This window comes from Emydura macquarii, unplaced genomic scaffold (genome assembly GCF_026122565.2).
Source record: "Emydura macquarii macquarii isolate MOO-44397 ecotype Brisbane River unplaced genomic scaffold, CSIRO-AGI_Emac_v2 contig_554, whole genome shotgun sequence".
NCBI lineage: Eukaryota > Metazoa > Chordata > Testudines > Chelidae > Emydura > Emydura macquarii.
The window spans coordinates 14,503,695-14,521,796 of NW_027130691.1; the positions used below are offsets into that span (position 1 = coordinate 14,503,695).

General features: G+C 37.0%; 1 protein-coding gene across 3 annotated transcripts in view; it reads right to left on the reverse strand.

Annotated features, from left to right (window-relative positions):
- Positions 1-18,102, reverse strand: part of TANGO2 (transport and golgi organization 2 homolog) — a 69,495-nt gene that overhangs the window by 33,318 nt on the left and 18,075 nt on the right. The window contains exons 2-6 of one of the 3 annotated variants that reach the window (XM_067539850.1): positions 17,128-17,319; positions 14,592-14,711; positions 4,804-4,892; positions 1,553-1,672; positions 638-752 (exon numbers count right to left, since the gene is read on the reverse strand). In XM_067539850.1, coding sequence (XP_067395951.1) covers positions 638-752; positions 1,553-1,672; positions 4,804-4,892; positions 14,592-14,647 — 380 coding nt within the window. In that variant the 5' untranslated portion in view covers positions 14,648-14,711; positions 17,128-17,319. The remainder of the gene's footprint in view (positions 1-637; positions 753-1,552; positions 1,673-4,803; positions 4,893-14,591; positions 14,712-17,127; positions 17,320-18,102) is intronic. The other 2 variants (XM_067539851.1, XM_067539849.1) reach the window with 2 other exon arrangements.

The window sequence follows — 18,102 nt, forward strand, 5'->3', positions numbered from 1 at the left end:
CAGACTCTGGGGGTACGAGTAGCAGTGCACACCGAAGTGGTGTGCTGTAATTCCCCTGTGTGAATGCTGCAGGTGCGAACCAAAAGGTTCCTAGTTTGCACTAATGTAATCCTGTTTGAAGAGGACTCTATTAATGCAAATTAGGATCCCTTTAGTTCACGCCTGCAGCATCCACACAGGGAAGTTGCACTACACCACTTTGGTGCACAATACTAGTCACACCCCCATAGTTTGAACTGCGAGGCAGTGTAGACAAGACCTTTATGTTTAATCATTGGCTTTTGCAGCTTGTGTTTTATCTACTCATCTCAATTAATTGATATTGCCAGACTCCATCAAACATACTTCGCTGAGTTAATCAAGTTCCCAGGTTCCATACACTGTTCCCTAACACTCCAGTGCCCCTGGCTTCTGAAACAAACAAAAAAAAACAAAAAAAGAACTCTAGAAAGTATATGAAATGGAGTAATATTCAGAACTTTGAATATCCATGCCTGTTAGTAAAAGGGTGAGGAGCTATAGCTTTTGCCTGTGTCAAGTCATTACAATGTGATAAATTAGTGCTTATAATTCTATGCACTTCATTGCTTTCTTGTTTCTTCTTCACCTTTTGATTTGTAAAGTTTTATAAACTTACTTCAAGTCAGCTGCTATTAAATTAAATCCATTGTAAAGGTGTCCTTCTGATGAAACTTTCTTCAGATAAGAGAAACTGTCCAGATCCGTAGTCAAGAAGTTTGTTACAAGTGCACCTAAGAAGAAGAGAAAGGATTTAGAGTTAGTTAGAATGACTTACATAAGGAAAGTGAGGATGGCTGGTTTGGCAAGTTCAGTCATACAAGCAGAAAACGTAAGGCTTAGGATTCCTGTTATTTATGAGGGGTAAAATGTGAAAATTAGGGTTTTATATAGTGTTTACATTAAACCAATACAGCAATTATGACACTTATTTTTACTCTGAGGAAGAACTCCCAATTCTAACTCAACTGCATTAGATTTATGTTGCTGAGCCTTCTGTATTAGATGTTCTTTCCCATTACCACTCTCCTCAGTCTTTTATTTCATTTCCCCTACATGTTTCTTTATAGCTTTGAGTTGGTGTAGAATAATGTGGCTGGCTTATTTGATTTATTTAATGTCATTTTTTTCCACTATAGGACCTCATGACACTGAGTTTGCAAACAGACCTAATTTTTACTTTAAAAATATAATGAGAGACTCCTAAAAGAGAAAAGTGAACATTTTGCCACTTCATATTATGTTCTGCTCACAAAAGTGACCTAAGAAAGCATCAATCTAAAAAACAGAGCTCAAGTACAAGAAATTTCAAGAAAGAGCTTTTTACATATTCAAAACTCTTCAGAGGAGGAGGACAGGGTGTACAGAAAAAGGTTTCTACAAGCCTTGTTAATAGCTACTAGTGTATAGTGTACTAGCTTCATCAGATGAGAAAAGGGTTAAAATAGTACTTCGTTAAGGTTTAAGAAACATTCCATTATATAATCTTTATGCTTTATTCACTCATTTTCATTTCCTCAATCTGACTCCATACCTCTTCCCTTTGCATTTTTATCAGTTTTTGGCTCCAGGTAGTTTGTCAAGGCTGCCATCTTCCCTTTCTTACTGATTCCAAGCCACGTCCCGCCTTCTTTTCCTTCCTCCATATCCAAACCTAGTGCAAATAAATAGTGGGACATAAGCAGAAATGAGACAGATTCATTACTTTGCTGCAACTTCATCTCTTTTCAAAAGCCTTAAATCACAATTCCTTAATGAAAAAAATTGAGTTTTCTTAGGGCTGGATAGATGCCTAGAATACCAAGCTTTGTTTGTTTGGAAAGTAAAAATGAAATGAGTTAAAACTAAATCAGTATTTTGGAATTGTGCAATATTCAGCATTTAATAAATCACGGTGTTGATAAGAAAAAAGTCAGTAAATCAAATTTAAAACAAGACTTAAAAAATTTAGACTGTGTTAAAAGAAATAACTGGATTATGTAGATCTAGAATATTTGTTAATTCAAATGCAATTATTAGGGAAGGATAAGGATTAGGGAAGGAAGCTGTTGTTTTTGTGTCTAATATTTCTGGAGGTTACAATAACTGGAACAGTTTTAAGAGCTGTAGTTTACTGAATGGAATTATTGATTCTGGTTATTATAATTATACTGCAAAATTAAAAATGCTGTTCTATCTGAATATTAGAGGAAAGTTCTCTCCTTTACTGTTTAAAGTAAAAGAGCACTGAATTCCTTTGTTCTTGACATATTAAACACTTTGTATTTCTACTTTTTTTATTTATCCATAATGTTTTTTGTTTCATCATCATGATGCTCATGTCATGAACTTTTAACTTCATGATCTTCACACCATCAGATTAGCAGTGACCTGGAATAACAGGGTTTCAATCCTCACTCAGAGTAGTTCATTTTCTAATATCAAAGTTAATTTTAGCATGCAACAGTGGCATAGCTAGGAGTGCAAACTTGGGTGGACTCCAATGCATGATGGACATGCAATGACAAACTTGCACTAGCTCGGCTAAATCTAGTGTGCTACAAATAGCAGCGTGGATGTTGAGGAACTAACTAACTGCCTAAGTCCAAACCTGCCTAACTCTCTGGGTCCAAGGTAGGGAAGAAACTCCTCACCAGCTGCACAGGGAGGAGGAGTCTGTGCTGGGAAGACAGCTCTCTATCCGGGTGGTGGGTAAAACAAAGTTCACAGCTCTGCGTGAAAGGGCTCTCTTGGTGCACAGGTCTCCAGCGCCATGTGTGTGTACGAATAGCCCACTCTCTGGGGGAGAGAGGTGTGTGTCTGTCTGTCAGTCACTGTGCAGTCTCTATCCTGGCTCCATATTGAGGGGAGGCCTCAGGGGTTGGAGAACAAGCCCACCCCACATTCACCCTGCAGTGGTGGCTCCTGTCCCACAAGATTGGTCCTGGCTCCCTACTCCAGCCCATTGAGTCTCAGAGTAAGCAGATTTGAAGAAGCCTGCCACAGCATCACATGACGCATGATCACAAATAGGCAGGGCCCTGGCAACCTGCCTCCTTCCTGGCCCTTGTGCTGCTGGATTTGGGCCTTTGCCTGCTGAGATGGGCATGTGCATGGTGCGACTCAGAAAATGCCATGGCAGAACTGCCAGAGTATAGCTTTCTGAAGCATTGAAACAAAGCTGCGCCCTAAATTTCAGGTGCTGGAGTGACACTCTGGACTACTGCACCTCTGCTCAGATTTGGGTGGGCCTGGGTGCGCTGTGGCTATGTCTTCAGCATGTAGTAGTTTTCTTGATGTCAGATCTTCACACAAGGCATTATTGCCACCTCCACTCTAAGTATAAGAAGAGTAAAGAATGAACTGCCATCATAGTTATAATGGACAATGCCTGCAAGTTAAGGGATAGCAGTATAGAACAACAAGCTTTGTTTTAAGTGTTAAGAATGATCATCAATATTCAGTGACAACAGGAAAGAATCAATTTGATATATTTACTTTTTTGCCTTTCTACTTGCATTTGAAAGAAATGCATTATTAATTCAGTGTACTAATCAGATCTGCACAGATAAAGCTCCTTGCACTAAAACTGCCTCAAATAAAACCAGAAAAAAAAAGGTATACAATAAGAGTAAGACATCAAAAATGGATTGTATTCTCTATTCCACTTTGTCACAGGCTATTATTCAGTTAATGTTACGATTTTAACATCAGTTTTGTTCCTTCCCCCATAGCCATGTAACAAGGGAGGCAGCATCCAGTGTCTGGCAGAAATTTGGAAAGTCAGCCAGAATTTCAGAAAGCGAGGAAGCTGCAGTGCAGTGGGAGTAATTTATCCTTACAGATCTCCCTGCCAATGACAACAACACATAACATCAATGAAAATTCTCTGATGAGTCAGAATCTTCTATTTAAACAATGCTTTGTCTACTTGAGTCTCACATTTTTATTTTTGGAAATACAGAGAAGATATCAAATTGAAATTGTACTTAAAGTTATGCCCAAATAAATGTTTTAGTCTTTAAGGTGCCACAGGACTCGTTGTTTTACTTAAAGATAGATTCTCTATAAAAAAAACCATTAACTAGACAACTGGATAACTCTACAGCCTAACAAAAACAGGCAGGCAGAAAGTTAATAAACCAAGATGTTATAGAACAACTTTAGTTATTATTCAAAAAATTGCAAACTGATAAGAAATGAGCCATATAGTAAAAAAATTCATTTCCTTGAGTCTTATTCCATTTAACAATCTAAGTAACTGACTACTAAATATTAAGCAATTCCATTTTCCATGGAATTATTCAGGGTACTAAATAACTAGTTATTTTAGACAATATAATACATTTTCACTACATTGCTTGAACTGTGGTTTTTGGAGAACATATGAGGAAGATGAACATTCAAGAAGATTTTTTGGTAGTCAACTACATGCAACAAAACTCAGTTGACTATATGAAATATGACCATGAGTTGTCATAGCAGATTTACAATTGTCATCAAGATATCCATTGCGTGGGTTTACTTAGACTCTGAATCATTTCATTCCAGACTTAAGGTTAACAAACCACCCATTTAAGTTTTTAAGAAGTTAAAGTACAGATTAAAGAAAACATACAAGACAGCAACACAGTTAAGCCCCAATCTTCTTTCGAGCTCATAAACTGATATTCAGCCATCACATGGGAGGACAGGTTTTCATAACCTTTACATTTTCTTGTATTTCTAATGCTGCTTTGTAGATTTGCAAAGCAAAGTATGTGGGAAAAGAGATTCAAGACAAGATTCCATTAAAAAGTTCCATACCACTAAGGATCTCATTGCTGCTATCCCAAAAGTCTGCTGATTTTGATGGTCTGTGGTAAAATTCATCTCTATTAGCAGCTAGGATAAGCCTGTAGGACAAGAGGAAGACTATGAATTTCAGATGGTACATAGATCATGCATGCAAGACTTGTAATTTGTTTGTTTGTTTCTCTATCCCCCCCCCCCCCCCAAAAAAGCACATTTTTGCAGCTGGAGGAGCTGGCCACTAAGGCACCTTTCTTCAAACAAGATTGGAAATACAGATTCCTATAACGAATTTAACACTTTACACAGAATTTCTCAGATAAATTTTAAGTAATTAGCATTACCACCAAAATCAGAACCAAAGTTGCTGAACTTCTGAGAGAAAAAATATCTCATTTCCATTAGAAGATTTTGTACTTAGCTACAAGTAGCATCTTGTATTATTAAAGAAAAGGAGAGAAAGTTTGCTTCTATGAAGTTATGTTGCAGGCCTTTCACTCCTCATTTTCAGTTGTTTAGCATGAAAATAGTAAAACTCTTTAGGTTTTTTTGACCCTTACAGACAGTGGTAGAGGAAGGTACAGTGTAAGCCAAGACTCCTATGGGCTACTGCATGCTATCATGATGAGTAAACATGAAACCCAAATGTTCCAGTCAGTTCCTGCCATTAAGAGGGAGGAAGGTAAGTCCCGCAGAAAACCAATCATGGAGAGACAACTGAAAATAAGGTGAAATAAAACCAGATTTTCTTTGGGGTAGGAAAGTTTGGCCTTCCTTTTCTTTGGAAACAAGCTCTGGAGCAGAAAACCTAAAACACATTCATCCTGGAGGCTGAACTAAGCAATAATGCTGCGTATGTGTGTTTGCATTATGAAACACTTACTATATTTCACACAGTACCCTGCCTCATTCAGCACACAGGATAGAAGGTGGTCACTCAAACAGTAGCTATTGTAATACTTCGTTTTATCCTCCTTCTTCAAAGAGTGCCCCATTCCCTCTTTACTGCACACTAGTCAAACCCTGCTCTGAAGACAGAATTAATTTCCTCATGGACTATTCTACAGCACTTACCTGAGTGCTTCATAAAGATTAGTTAATTAATCTTCACAGCACCCCTGTGAGGTGATGCAGTGGTATTATCACCATTTTACAGATGGGCAGCTGAAGCATGGAAAGATTAAATGTCAGACATTTCCACTAACTTTGGGCGGCAAATTTCAGCAATAACCAGGACCTGATTTTTCAGAGCACTTTAGCATTATATAGCACTTTATATATTCAAGAACAGATCCCACTGACTTCAGCTGCAGTTGTGAGTGCTCAGCATTCCCCAGGGAATCCAGGAGGGCATGCAAAACATGAGGTACACACAATTTGTGATCACTTGAGAAAATTTTGTTTAAAGAGACTTGCCTAGCATCACACAGGAACATTGGCAGAGGCAGGGATAGAATCCAGTTCTCCAGGCAGCATTCAACTGTCTTAACTAAGAGACTACCTCATTCCCCTGCCTCATTCACTATACACATTCCAACTTCTGCAAAATATGAGGCAGCAGTCCTACAGACAACAGCCTCCATTACAGCACAACTCTGATTCATCTCCAAATCCAGTCCACCCTGTGCACTGAATGAGGCAGGTGTCCTGGGGTGGAGAAGAAATTATGATAATGAAATTAAAGACTGTATATAATGCTCAGGGGGCCAAATTAAGGTTACACAGGCAACCTTAATTCTGTCATTTCCTAAATCTAGAGAGCTAGACTTTGCAACCTTCATCATGTTCTTTTAATGTAGTTTGTAATATATTATTATATAGAAAAGCCCATAGAGATTCCATAAACAAAGGCTAGTAGGAGATTAAGCAATACAATATGTAATTGAAAAACATCATCAGATGAAATTTTGTTTATATTTGGTAATAAGCACTTCTCACCCTATGAGCTCTCAGACTGCTGTGCTGTGCTATGCAAAATATATTGCAGCTCTTGACATTCCATCTAAATCTAAATTATACAAGTTTAAAAAGTCAAACAGAAATATTGTATTAAACCATGCTGGGCGTTACTAGGGACCAGTGAAGACAAAGATAGTAAGAATTTTTACTAGCTATATGTACTGTCTTCTGTTTTATGTAATTATAAATGTTGCTTAAAGACTTAACAGTTCAAGCTCATGTGCATTTAAAATATGGCTGGACATGCAAGAGACATATGCAGCAAGGGCATTTTTTTTCAAAATTTTTAGGCTTTATGGGAACACAGACCAGGCAAATTGAGAGACTGCATAATTTCAAGTCAGTCAGGGTGTGACACAAGGCAAGTAGAATAAGAAAAGTCAATATGTTTAGATTGCCTCAGAGGAATCCAGAACAAGTACTCTGGCTTTTTTAACCTTTAAAACATAACTTCTCTCAATTTCATTCAATACAATTATTAAACCAATATGCTCAAGTACAGTGCATTCTAACTCACTGGATCACCACAGACTGCCATTTCATCCTCATGCTAATGGTAAATCTCTGGAAACAAAATGAAAGTTTGGCTTGTGTGTACACCCACATCTTTTCTGACAAAAAGCTACCATTTGCTATTGTTTAAAATCTTTAACAGTCAGCTTGGAAGCTTAGCCTATAGTTTTAGTGCAACTAACCTGTGTTATATACATAAACTAATAAGCTTCAAGGATAAATAACTGGAGTTGGCAATAAAGTTACTCCATGTCTATATTGAGAATCAAGTCATCAAGATTACCCAAACCTCCTATAGATGTGCAATTATGCAGATTAGCTTCACTTTAGCACAGGTTAGTTCTTGCCTATCCAATACAATTTTTTCTGCTACAGATAAAACATCATCTTGGCAGTAGAACTGGTTTTGTTGAGCAGAAAAAAAAATCAATATATAAAAGACTTCCCATGTATATACATAACATGAGATAGGAGATACTTAAAAATAAAGTGTCATTGCTTACCAAAAATGAATAGTCCCTTATTCACAGAACGACTTAAATGTTTAAGTGTAACTTCATAAACAACGTTTTTACCCACCTACCAAAAAACACACACATGCTTACAACACTAAATGACTGCAAACAACTGCTTTCCTAGCGCCTAAGGATATGATTCTGTCACAGATTCCGTGATTTTCCAGGACCTCTGATTTCTTCTGGGTCTGGCCGGCCTTGGGGCCTCAGAGCAGCTGACTGGTGGTTGCTGGCCCAGGGGCCACCAGAGCAGCGGCCCCTGGCCCACTGGAGCAGCTGTGGGGGTTAGGTCAGCCTCCCTGCAGCTGGAGCACTAGCAGCCAGCCCCTGCCACAGGAGCAGCAGCAGGACTGGAGCAGATGCAAGCCCCTGCAGTGCTCTGTTTTTCCCCTCCCACTCCAGCGTATTTTCAGTAAGAGTCAGGTACAGGTCATCAGCTTCCATGATTTTTTGTTTATTGCCCATGACCGGTTCCGGCCTAAAAATACCCGTGACAGAATCTTAACCTTACTTATGCCATAGCAAATGGGGGGGCGGGGAGTAGAGGCCCAATAAGTTTAGTGTGAAAAGTTAAGTCAAGAAGCAGCAAATTTGTAAGTATTTTTAAGGGTGATCTTGTAGACAAATTGCTTTTTAAACCAGTTATTTTTAATGTATTTGTTCATTATAAAGTAACTTCAGCGATCCATAGGAGTCCTTTATTCTGAAACAATTAATTCACTGGCATACAGGTACAATGACTACTAAATGTTTGTAAAACTGGTTTAGATAAATGGTTTATGTTCAGTGTCGTAGCTTTAATATCCATTACCATTTGGCTCGCCAATAGCATTAGCTAATTTCTCTCAGACCTAGAAAATTTAAATGATTCCTGGTACTCCCTCCCCTCTCCCCAAAACAGAAATATTTTCTTGGGACCTCACTGGTACACAGTAGGCTAAGTGTATTTGCTTTTGGTTCAAAAATTTTACCGTGCTTATTTTAGCACTGCGTTGGTCCCATAAGGAGAACTTATCTAGAGATGGGTATTCAAAGAGAGAGATACACACATCCTGCAGTTACCATCTTAATTTCCCATCATTTAAAAAAAAAAAAAGTCAATGGCCAATTTAAAGTTTCATTTTAGTATTAAAATACATTGAGCACTTGCACTACCAGAAAGTAGCATTTTGGAAAGAACTTTTTTCCTGAAAATCTAGAACAGACTCAGGAACTCCTTACTAGAAGAAGATGTATGAAACTCATAAATTGCAATTCTAAGCAGATGGCACTACAAGGAAGATGTAATTATGAGTTATTTATAAGGCCACATCTATGCGTACAGCACTGCAGTGGTGCATCAGGTGACACATTCTATGCTGACGGGAGAGAGCTCTCCGATTGGCATAAAAAAAAAAGATTGGCAGTCTACTTCCATAAGCAACAGAAGCTGTTTTGGTGGGAGAATGTTGGTGTAACTTATGTCACTCACAGACGTGGAATATTTACACCCCTGAGCGACTAAATTTTGTTGACAGACTATATATACGCTACAGCCAAAGATTCATATAAGGCTCCCATTGTGGGGTGCTAATGACACATTCTGAAACTCAAGCCTTTGGTAAGAAGAGTATAGCCCTTTCCAGTAAAAGTTCAAGTGTCTCACATTGAATCCACAAGAGTGCCCTTACCTATGTATAATCCTTGCATTAAATCTTCAATTATTGATTCTTTCATGTCTTGTATCAGTGGATGGTCCTTGCATTTTTGCTGATGGAAAAAGGGAGTTTACAATACCTCTACAGATTCTATATCTGTAGGGCCATTTATTGGTGCTTCGCTTTCACAAACAGTAAATGTACTTGCATATTTAAAAGAGCTGAGCTCATTTTGTTTGTAAATATGTATATAAAGTCAGATCTCTATATGGAGAAAGTCAGTGACCTATGTAGTCTATTCCTTCCTTTACATCAAATGCAACTCTCTTAGGCAACTGCACATCTATCTATATATTTTTTTACATACTAGCCTTTGCTTAAAAGAGTTATCTACATCTATATCAAATGGATGACAATTATTGGAATGTGGAACAGTCTAGAACCACCCTTAATAATTTCCTCTGGTTCATTTCAGGACCTTGCACTGTATTCTTTCACTCCACAGAACAAGACACGTCCTTCAGATATCTGTAACCAGTTTCCCTTTTGCAACCTCACAACCAAGTATAAGTTTATATAGGAGTCTTTCATCATGAATTAATCTAGTTACCCTTCACTATATATGCTGCTTCACCTGAATATCTTTTAAACTAAGTACCTAAAACCATTCCTAAAATTCTGTAAAAGATTTTGGCATTCTCCTTCCAACAAAGCTTATTCCCTTTATGCATACATGTACATTACCACTGCTGACTTTCCTTATTGCAGGTGTGCACTGTGACTCGACATACTATTCATATTATTGTTCACCACCAGCCATTTTGCCTCTTCTTAAAAGAGAATTCAATATATACTGTATTTGCTCCATTCTTTCCCATTGTGTCACTTGACATTTCATGAAAAATGAAATGCCATCTTCTTGGTAACTGTAGATTTCCTTAGCCTATTCAAATACTCCTATTTCAATATCTTCTTCAATGTCACCTTACTACTAGCTTTGTGTCAATAAATTTTGCACACTAGAGGCCACTAGGTTCACTAGTGTAAAATGAATTCGGCCATATGCATCTAATTCCATTTTCAAAGTCACTTTGGAATATATGAATCAGAATTGGTTTCAGAATAAACCTCAATAAGACCTCACTTGTTTGTACTGTGTAAAAATCTACTGACATTATTTGTAACAAGTTTATGACATTACCTGTAAAAAGACCTCATGAGATTTTTAAATCCTGAACACGAGTTGCTACTTGATTTATATGTTAAAATGCTACATAGAAAGATTAAAATGGAGACAAGCTAGGAAGAGCAGAGAAATGGTGAGTTAATGCTAGAGTGATGTCCTTAATCGGAGCATGAGGCTTAATTATTTGCAAAATGCTTACAAATTCCAGATGAAAAATGCAAAGTATTTGTATTTTCTCTTTGAATGCCACATAATTGCCATGATAATCCTTTGACTTCAGTGTTGTCTGGTTTCTTCTCTTCTAGATATTTCTACTCTAGAATCTGCAGGCTCTTAGCTGTTTTACTGAATTTTTGTCCTCTTGCTTAGATGTATATGAACAATCATATACATTTACACAAAATTATTGTTTTATATAAATGTATATAAACATATCTAGCTTTCAAAACTAAATTGGAAAGAGTGTCAATTATGGTTTCCTGAAGCTCCAACTAGCTGCAAAAATTCAAGACATAAAACCATGATTTGTTTAGAGAAGATTGGAGAAATGCAATTTAAAATGAAACCTCTTAAAACTTACCAATAAATCAATACATTTAAAAATAAATAAATCAGTATTTATAATAAAAACTCAAAGTTAAATTCAACCACTACAGAGTATTACTAAAATTAAAACATCTTCATTTTGTCTCCTGTGAAACAGTAATCATACAAAAAAGGAGCAATTTAAATGACCCTTGTCAGCAAATAAATCAGTTAGCTATTTTTAGGATTTATATATTTCAACTGAGTTAAGTTTATGTAACATTTTAATGTGGAGGCAGAGAGATGAAAACATGAGAAATCATTCCATTAAAGCAATTTCCTGTGATATAATTCAATTCTTAAAAAAATATTATGTGATTTACAGCTTTTTGAAGCCTGAAACCTGTATTTATTCATAAGACATGTATAGTGTAGTTAGGTAAGATGTGATGCCAGCGCACCACTTTTTATTATAGTCCAGGTAGCTATCCTCTAGCATATGATACAGTGCTTCACATAATTATACTAAAAGAACATAAAGTAGCTTGGATATAAAAAGACTGTAGACAAAGAGTAAAAATAAAAGGCAGATCAATAAGTTGAGGGTGCAAAAGGACAGAGGTCCAGTAGTGTGTGACAAAGATACACATTAGGCTTTGTAATTAAAAAAGCACATGAAAGCGGTCACTTGAACAGCTCTGGAAATGAAGTCTACTAGAATGTAAAATTCTCCCAAGGGTAGCTGGGGATTTATTGCTTGAGAATATGAACTGTAGACAATAGCTCTGCACTGGCTATAGGGGAAAAGGGACAGGCCAATCCAACAAGTCTGCTCAGCCTTTTATTTCTGTTAAACCAGGTGCAGCACCTCTATTAAATTAGATAAAAAGAGTGTTTCCAAAGAAGGTCAGTAAAGAGAATAATTTTAATGTCAGTTACCATGTCTTAATGAGAAGTATATAAACAAAATATCACATGGACCTCCTGGAAGAATCCTGACACGTTCTTATGGATCTTTTTCCACATTTAGATACCCAAGCAAAAAAACAGAGCAGATTAAATGTGAGGAGAGTTGAAGAAGTGACTTTTAGACCAAGCATTTACACTAAGTTACTGTAAAATGAGAAAAGTATTTTTACATTTAATGTTTGCAATAGACATAATAGGGCAAGCTAAGATCAGAACTAAACTCTGACCCTGGCTTGCTTATGTCATCTTATTTTGCTATTGGAGTTAAAAAAAATTTTTTTTTATTTAAATTGATTTTAAAACGTATTTAGTGCTTTAAAAAAGTGACAGACCAGCAGGCCTGGAGAAAGAAGTCCTCTATTAATATACAAAGGTAGGCAATGCCATTACACTATCAATATGATGTCCCTTCATGCCTGATCTTTGTACACAAAACACACAAAACAGATCTGCATCTACTGCCTTAACAAAAATGGACAAATTCCAGACTGCATTTTGGCTAGCTAAGAATTCGATCCTGGTTATAAATCCAAGAGAAAGCATATTTTCGGTTTAGTACCTACCAATCCTATCTCTCTGAAACGAAATAAAAGCTGTGACCCACAAAAAATGTTTGTGCTCCCCTTCTGTGTCTACAATTAATTACTGCTATTAATTATGTCAATGCACAGAAAAATGTTCTGGCACTGACAAAGGAGTTATGCAAAGTGCATTTTGTCTCTATTCAGAACATAGGCGAGTGTGGAAGTTATCCATTTGCAAGAGAACAAGATTGGCAAGGAGTATTTTGATTCAAGTTTTTAAGGAAGTATTATATATAGAATACAGAATATAAAACAAGTTAAGCCTTTTAATTTATCCAACACTATTATTTCAACATAAGAAATTTAAACATATAACCCTTTCAAAAAGGGCGTTATGGAGGCAACCTGCGCCTAGCGACTAGGACAATGTACAGAGAATCAGAAGATCTCAGTTTTATTATTCCCACCTGTGACACTTAAAAGGTGTAACCTAGGGGAAAACAAGGCATAGAGATGAAGTGACTAGTCCATCTATAAAATGGAGATAATGACACTTGCCGTGTCAGTTGTAAAACTGAGATTTAGGGATGAAAAGTACCATAAGTACCATAGAGATTTTATTTAGAGGTGCCAATGAACATTAAAGAATGGCTACAAAAAAAGTATTTCTTCCATCCTTTCTTCACTAAAAAAAATTAAAGGTCTTAAAAGTACATTTTGTGTAAAAAGACTGAACCAAGACCTTGTATATTTTGAACCTAAAATTATTTTCTGCATATATTTATATAAAAATTAAAAATATTGAAAATCCTTACATTATACTGAGTATTGTGTCTGACTAATATCACTGAAAAGGAAGGATGATGCGTGGCAGTTTAGTCAAAGGAGTTGGGCAATCCAAATGAAAATTTTTTTTAGTAAAATTAGATAACAGCAGAATTTGGGCCATAATAGATCAAAAGTTCTTTCCTATTTTGACACCAATAGCCAGTTATTTTCTGCCACCAATCAATAGTTCCAAATGTGGTGTAACTCTTTCATAGCAAGCAAACAAGAAATATTACTTTATGCCACAATCAATATTTAAAGTTCACTTGTCAAATAACGTTGCAAATAAGTATGATTATAACATAGGCCTGGAGGATTGCCCTGGAGGCATCATCAAATTGACACATCTGCCTTTTGCTATCAACATGGGTAGAAGGCACAGCCTAAATGGATTGGACATCTTAATTCAATACGAATCCTAGGATTCCTGAGAATCTTCTTGCTTTTAAAGATTCAAATGTACGAAAGATGAACACAGGGCACCAGATGGATAATTAATTTTTTAATTCTCAATTCCTTTGTAACAACAGAGCTATGGTCATTTTCTTTTCAACACAAAAAGGGCAGAGACATAAATTAATACAAGGTTAAAAAGTATTTGTCCAATATCTGACTCCACAGACAGTAAATAGATCAATATAGATTCTTGTGCTTCCAGGAATGATATGCAACATTTAGTGTCAAATAGAACCAATACAGTACACATAAATAAAATAATAGTAATACAATGTTAGTGAGGCATGGTGGCCAAGTGGTTCAGGTGCTCAGTTATACCCCTAGAAGTTGTGGGTTGGAATCTTGCTCGATCTCAGACAGAAAGGCTGTCTGCAATTAACACAGCTGCAAATGGGTACCTGATCCACTGGGTTAGGAAAGTCAAATGTGGTCAGATGGGGTACAACCTACATCACTCCCTTGCATTTTGTTGGCTACGGAAACTGATCCAAATGCACCTAAGGGTAGACTGACTATTTTCATTTAAGAGAAATGTACCACCATAAAATAAAGTCATAGAGTATTATACCAGCACAATTTGAAGCACAAGACTTCGATCTGAGACTGGGCATTACTGCCCAGGGCTAAACTAAAAGTATCAAACTAAGGTTGTAAAGAAAAGCATTTTTGCTTTAACCACAACTATGATTACCTGTATGCATTTTTTGAAACTGGCCGAGGATCAAACTTCAAGAAAAGGATGCACATGGGTAAAGGCTGGTGAAGTCTTGCTTCTTTCAAATGGGTCAGTACAAGGTCATGCTGTAACAGCCTGTGAATAAAATAAATGCAATAAAGAACCATATTACAGTGCAATTTTCAAAAGCATAAGCTTACGTCCATTCTGGAGTTTAAAGTTTCTGCTGTACTCATTAACATAATTCCATATTGAAATCAACAGGACTTCAATGGTATATTTACCTTAATGAATGGTTTGTCTGCAAAAATCCTCATTATTGTCACTTCAAGTGTTGCTTAAATAGGAATTGAATTCAGAACTTTGGCAAAAAAAAACATGTAACCGGAGAATATTGATATATCCCAAGACCAGTAACTAGAGCACTAACTTTCCTATCAAAGCAGGGAAGACAAAGGATTTATCCCAGAATTTTCCACTCATTGCCAGTACAGTGATGCTCTTTAGTCTGCACCAACAAAATCTGACAAGACATTTTTGTCAAGGTTTTTTCCTTAAAAAACAGACTTAGAGAAGCACACTCATGTATACTGCAGCAGCAGATGGAAAAAGCATAATCTTAAGTGTTTAATGAGAAACTAAAAGCATTATCTTTTCCACAGAGCTACCTATTAAAAATTTGGGGAAAAAGAGGAGATATAATAGATGGGGAAAATATCAGTGGCAACAGAATATATATTTAATAGAGTGGGAACAGAACGTACATTTCAATTAACACTGTTTCTAGCATTACCAGTAACTTTAAAATTCTGGCCATGTTCAGAGGCATGACAATTTTTATTTTTTTTAAATACACAGATCAGATTCTCATAAAGGCTTTCAAATATTTTCTACATTGCCCCAATTAAAACTTGTCTGGTAATAAAACTGCACTATGATCTTATTATTTGCCCTAGTTGAAAAAATTATTAGAACTTTATTAACTGAGCATGCTTAATCCTGTTCCACTGCTATGGATAGCTTCCTCCGTGTGAAAGTTTTCAGAATACAGAGATGAGGATGAAGGGAATCAAAATCTAAATTTTGTAACCATTCTGAGTGATTAATTTATTTTTCTCTGGTGAGTGGTGACTGAAGCGAACTGTATTAAAAATAAAATTTAAAGATTTTATAAATCCATCAATATGTTTGAAGAAATATTTTTTTCATTTTCTGATACACATTCTAGTTTTAATTCAAAGTCTTTTCTTTTATAGGACCCTTACTAAATTCTCCCATGATATTCTGTGTTTCAATTTCAACAGAAGCAAGATATTTTCCATAACAATTCACACTATTTCACTTTTACCATCAAAAGCAGAGCTACAAGCACACCATTTATAGATTTAAATTAACAGCCTGATACTAGCTGTCAAGTCACAGTTCAGCATTACAACTTGCCTACTGTCACTGTCATAACATAAAAAAATTCAGTCTTGCAGTCACCAATATTCTGCAAAGGACTACTCTGCTCCTGCAGCTCATTTAATCTGAAACTGAACCAACAAAATTATATAGGACTACCAGGGGGGAAAAAGAGGGGGAGAGTAGTATTTTAATCTCTGTTCCCATAAATAAAAGAATTACTCTTTCAAGCAGTGACTTGATAAAGTGCTGATTTTTAAGGCTCTATTGGATAAGGACAGAGATAGTTTAGCTATAGGGAATATTTTCTCTGTTAAAATGGGATACCATAAACTACTGACTAAATTGCAGTCCACTTGGTATTGGAGAAGAAAGAACTAAGTCATGCAGTAGATTCTCAACCACAGAAATCAATGCAGAGATGTGTCATATATTGACAATGAAAAAATCTTCAGTGTAAGGGAAAATAAGATGTCAAAGTAAGACAACTGATCTAGTAGTCAGGTGCTAAACAGAATGCATGTATGGAGGAAGTTTAAAAAAAAAAGTGGAAATTTGAAAGGTCATAGGACTCTAGCACTTTTACAAATAGTAATTTTATTTTTCAATTTAAGAATACAAACATGTAGAGAGAAGATACATAAGATTGCAGACTGATGATATCCCATACTAGCCAGTTCATTACAGTAGAAAGGGATATACATGTTAACTACTGCCGTCTACCGAATGGAATAAGAATTGTTTGAACCTTGGATTTTAGTGGTAACTATTAAGCTTACAGAAATTCTTCATTAGCTGTCAATTCTAGCCATGCGTAACAGGGTAGCTGGCCCATTAAATGAAACTGGACTCAGAGTGCCTGTTCCAGTCCAGATGCTCCCAGCTAGCCAATTAAAGGGCGGAGCAGCACCTGGGGGCTTTAACTGTTCAGTCAGGAAAAGGGCAGGAAAGGAGAGCTGCTAGAAACAAAAGGTAGTTCCTAGGAGAAGATTGAAGGCAGGAGAGCAGAAAGAGGGGTTTGCTGGCTGGCATCTCCAAGCTAGAGATCCAGGGCTGGAGAGGTAGCAGAGGAAGATGCCTGCAGGTTGTAAGCCAGAGTCAAGGGCCAGAGAGGGTTGAAGAAAAGGGGAGTAGTGGAGGAGCCTACCAGATGAGGTCTCTGTGCCTTAGAGCTGGCTCCTGAGGAAGAGGATTGAGGGAGTGAGGGATACTCCCCTGACAAGGATGCGCCTAGCAGAGAGGATGTTGAAGTTTCTGCTGGGAAGAGCAGAGTTGCACCCAAGAACAAAGGGCTGGCAGTCCTGGAACAGGGATGGAGGACAATGGATAAGGAGCCTACCTGTGAGAGAAGACAATGAGGAATATTGAGAACAAGGACTATATGTTCTGGGACTTTTGTTACAGACTGTTTTCACAAGGCTTTCATAATAAACAATGCCCCTCCTGGGGGCCAGTTTAAGGAAGAGACCGAAGTGGAGTCCTTTGGGTTCAAAAGGCAAAAGGGCAACTGAAGTGAAGGGCCACTTGCAGAGCCTCCCTGAGGGGGCATCTGGGAGGAAGTCACTTGTTTACACCATGACATTCTCTTTCAAGGCCCAATCCAATATTCACTCAAGAGGGGAAAACAACCAGTGGAAGTGGGGATCAGGCCCTCAAGACTGCAAGGTCTCTGAGGGCAGGACTGAGTCTACTTGTCTGTGTGCACAGCATCTACCCCTGATCTTGACTTGGCAGATGTTATTGTAATACAAATACAAATAGTTCCTCATTCTTGAGCTGCTCCAGGACCTGGTCTCTCAAATCACTATGACTCACATAATTAGTCCACAAGCCACAAACCAAGACCAAGCATGGAGTTTTCAGCACAAAAGGAATATTTTGGCTGAAGTTATTACCAATTAAAGATTGAGTTTAGGATAGAAACCATCTTTCAACTTACTAGATATTACTATTGTAACACTATGATGAAAAACAGCCTAAGAACAGATTTACGTTAGCTGACTGCTTTCTACCATTTCTTTCCTTTCAACTGTTCTTTTCACAGACAATGTCATAATTTAATTGGCAGTCAGTCCTTTACTATACCTTGATTGAATACAATACTTAAAATAAAAGACAATGA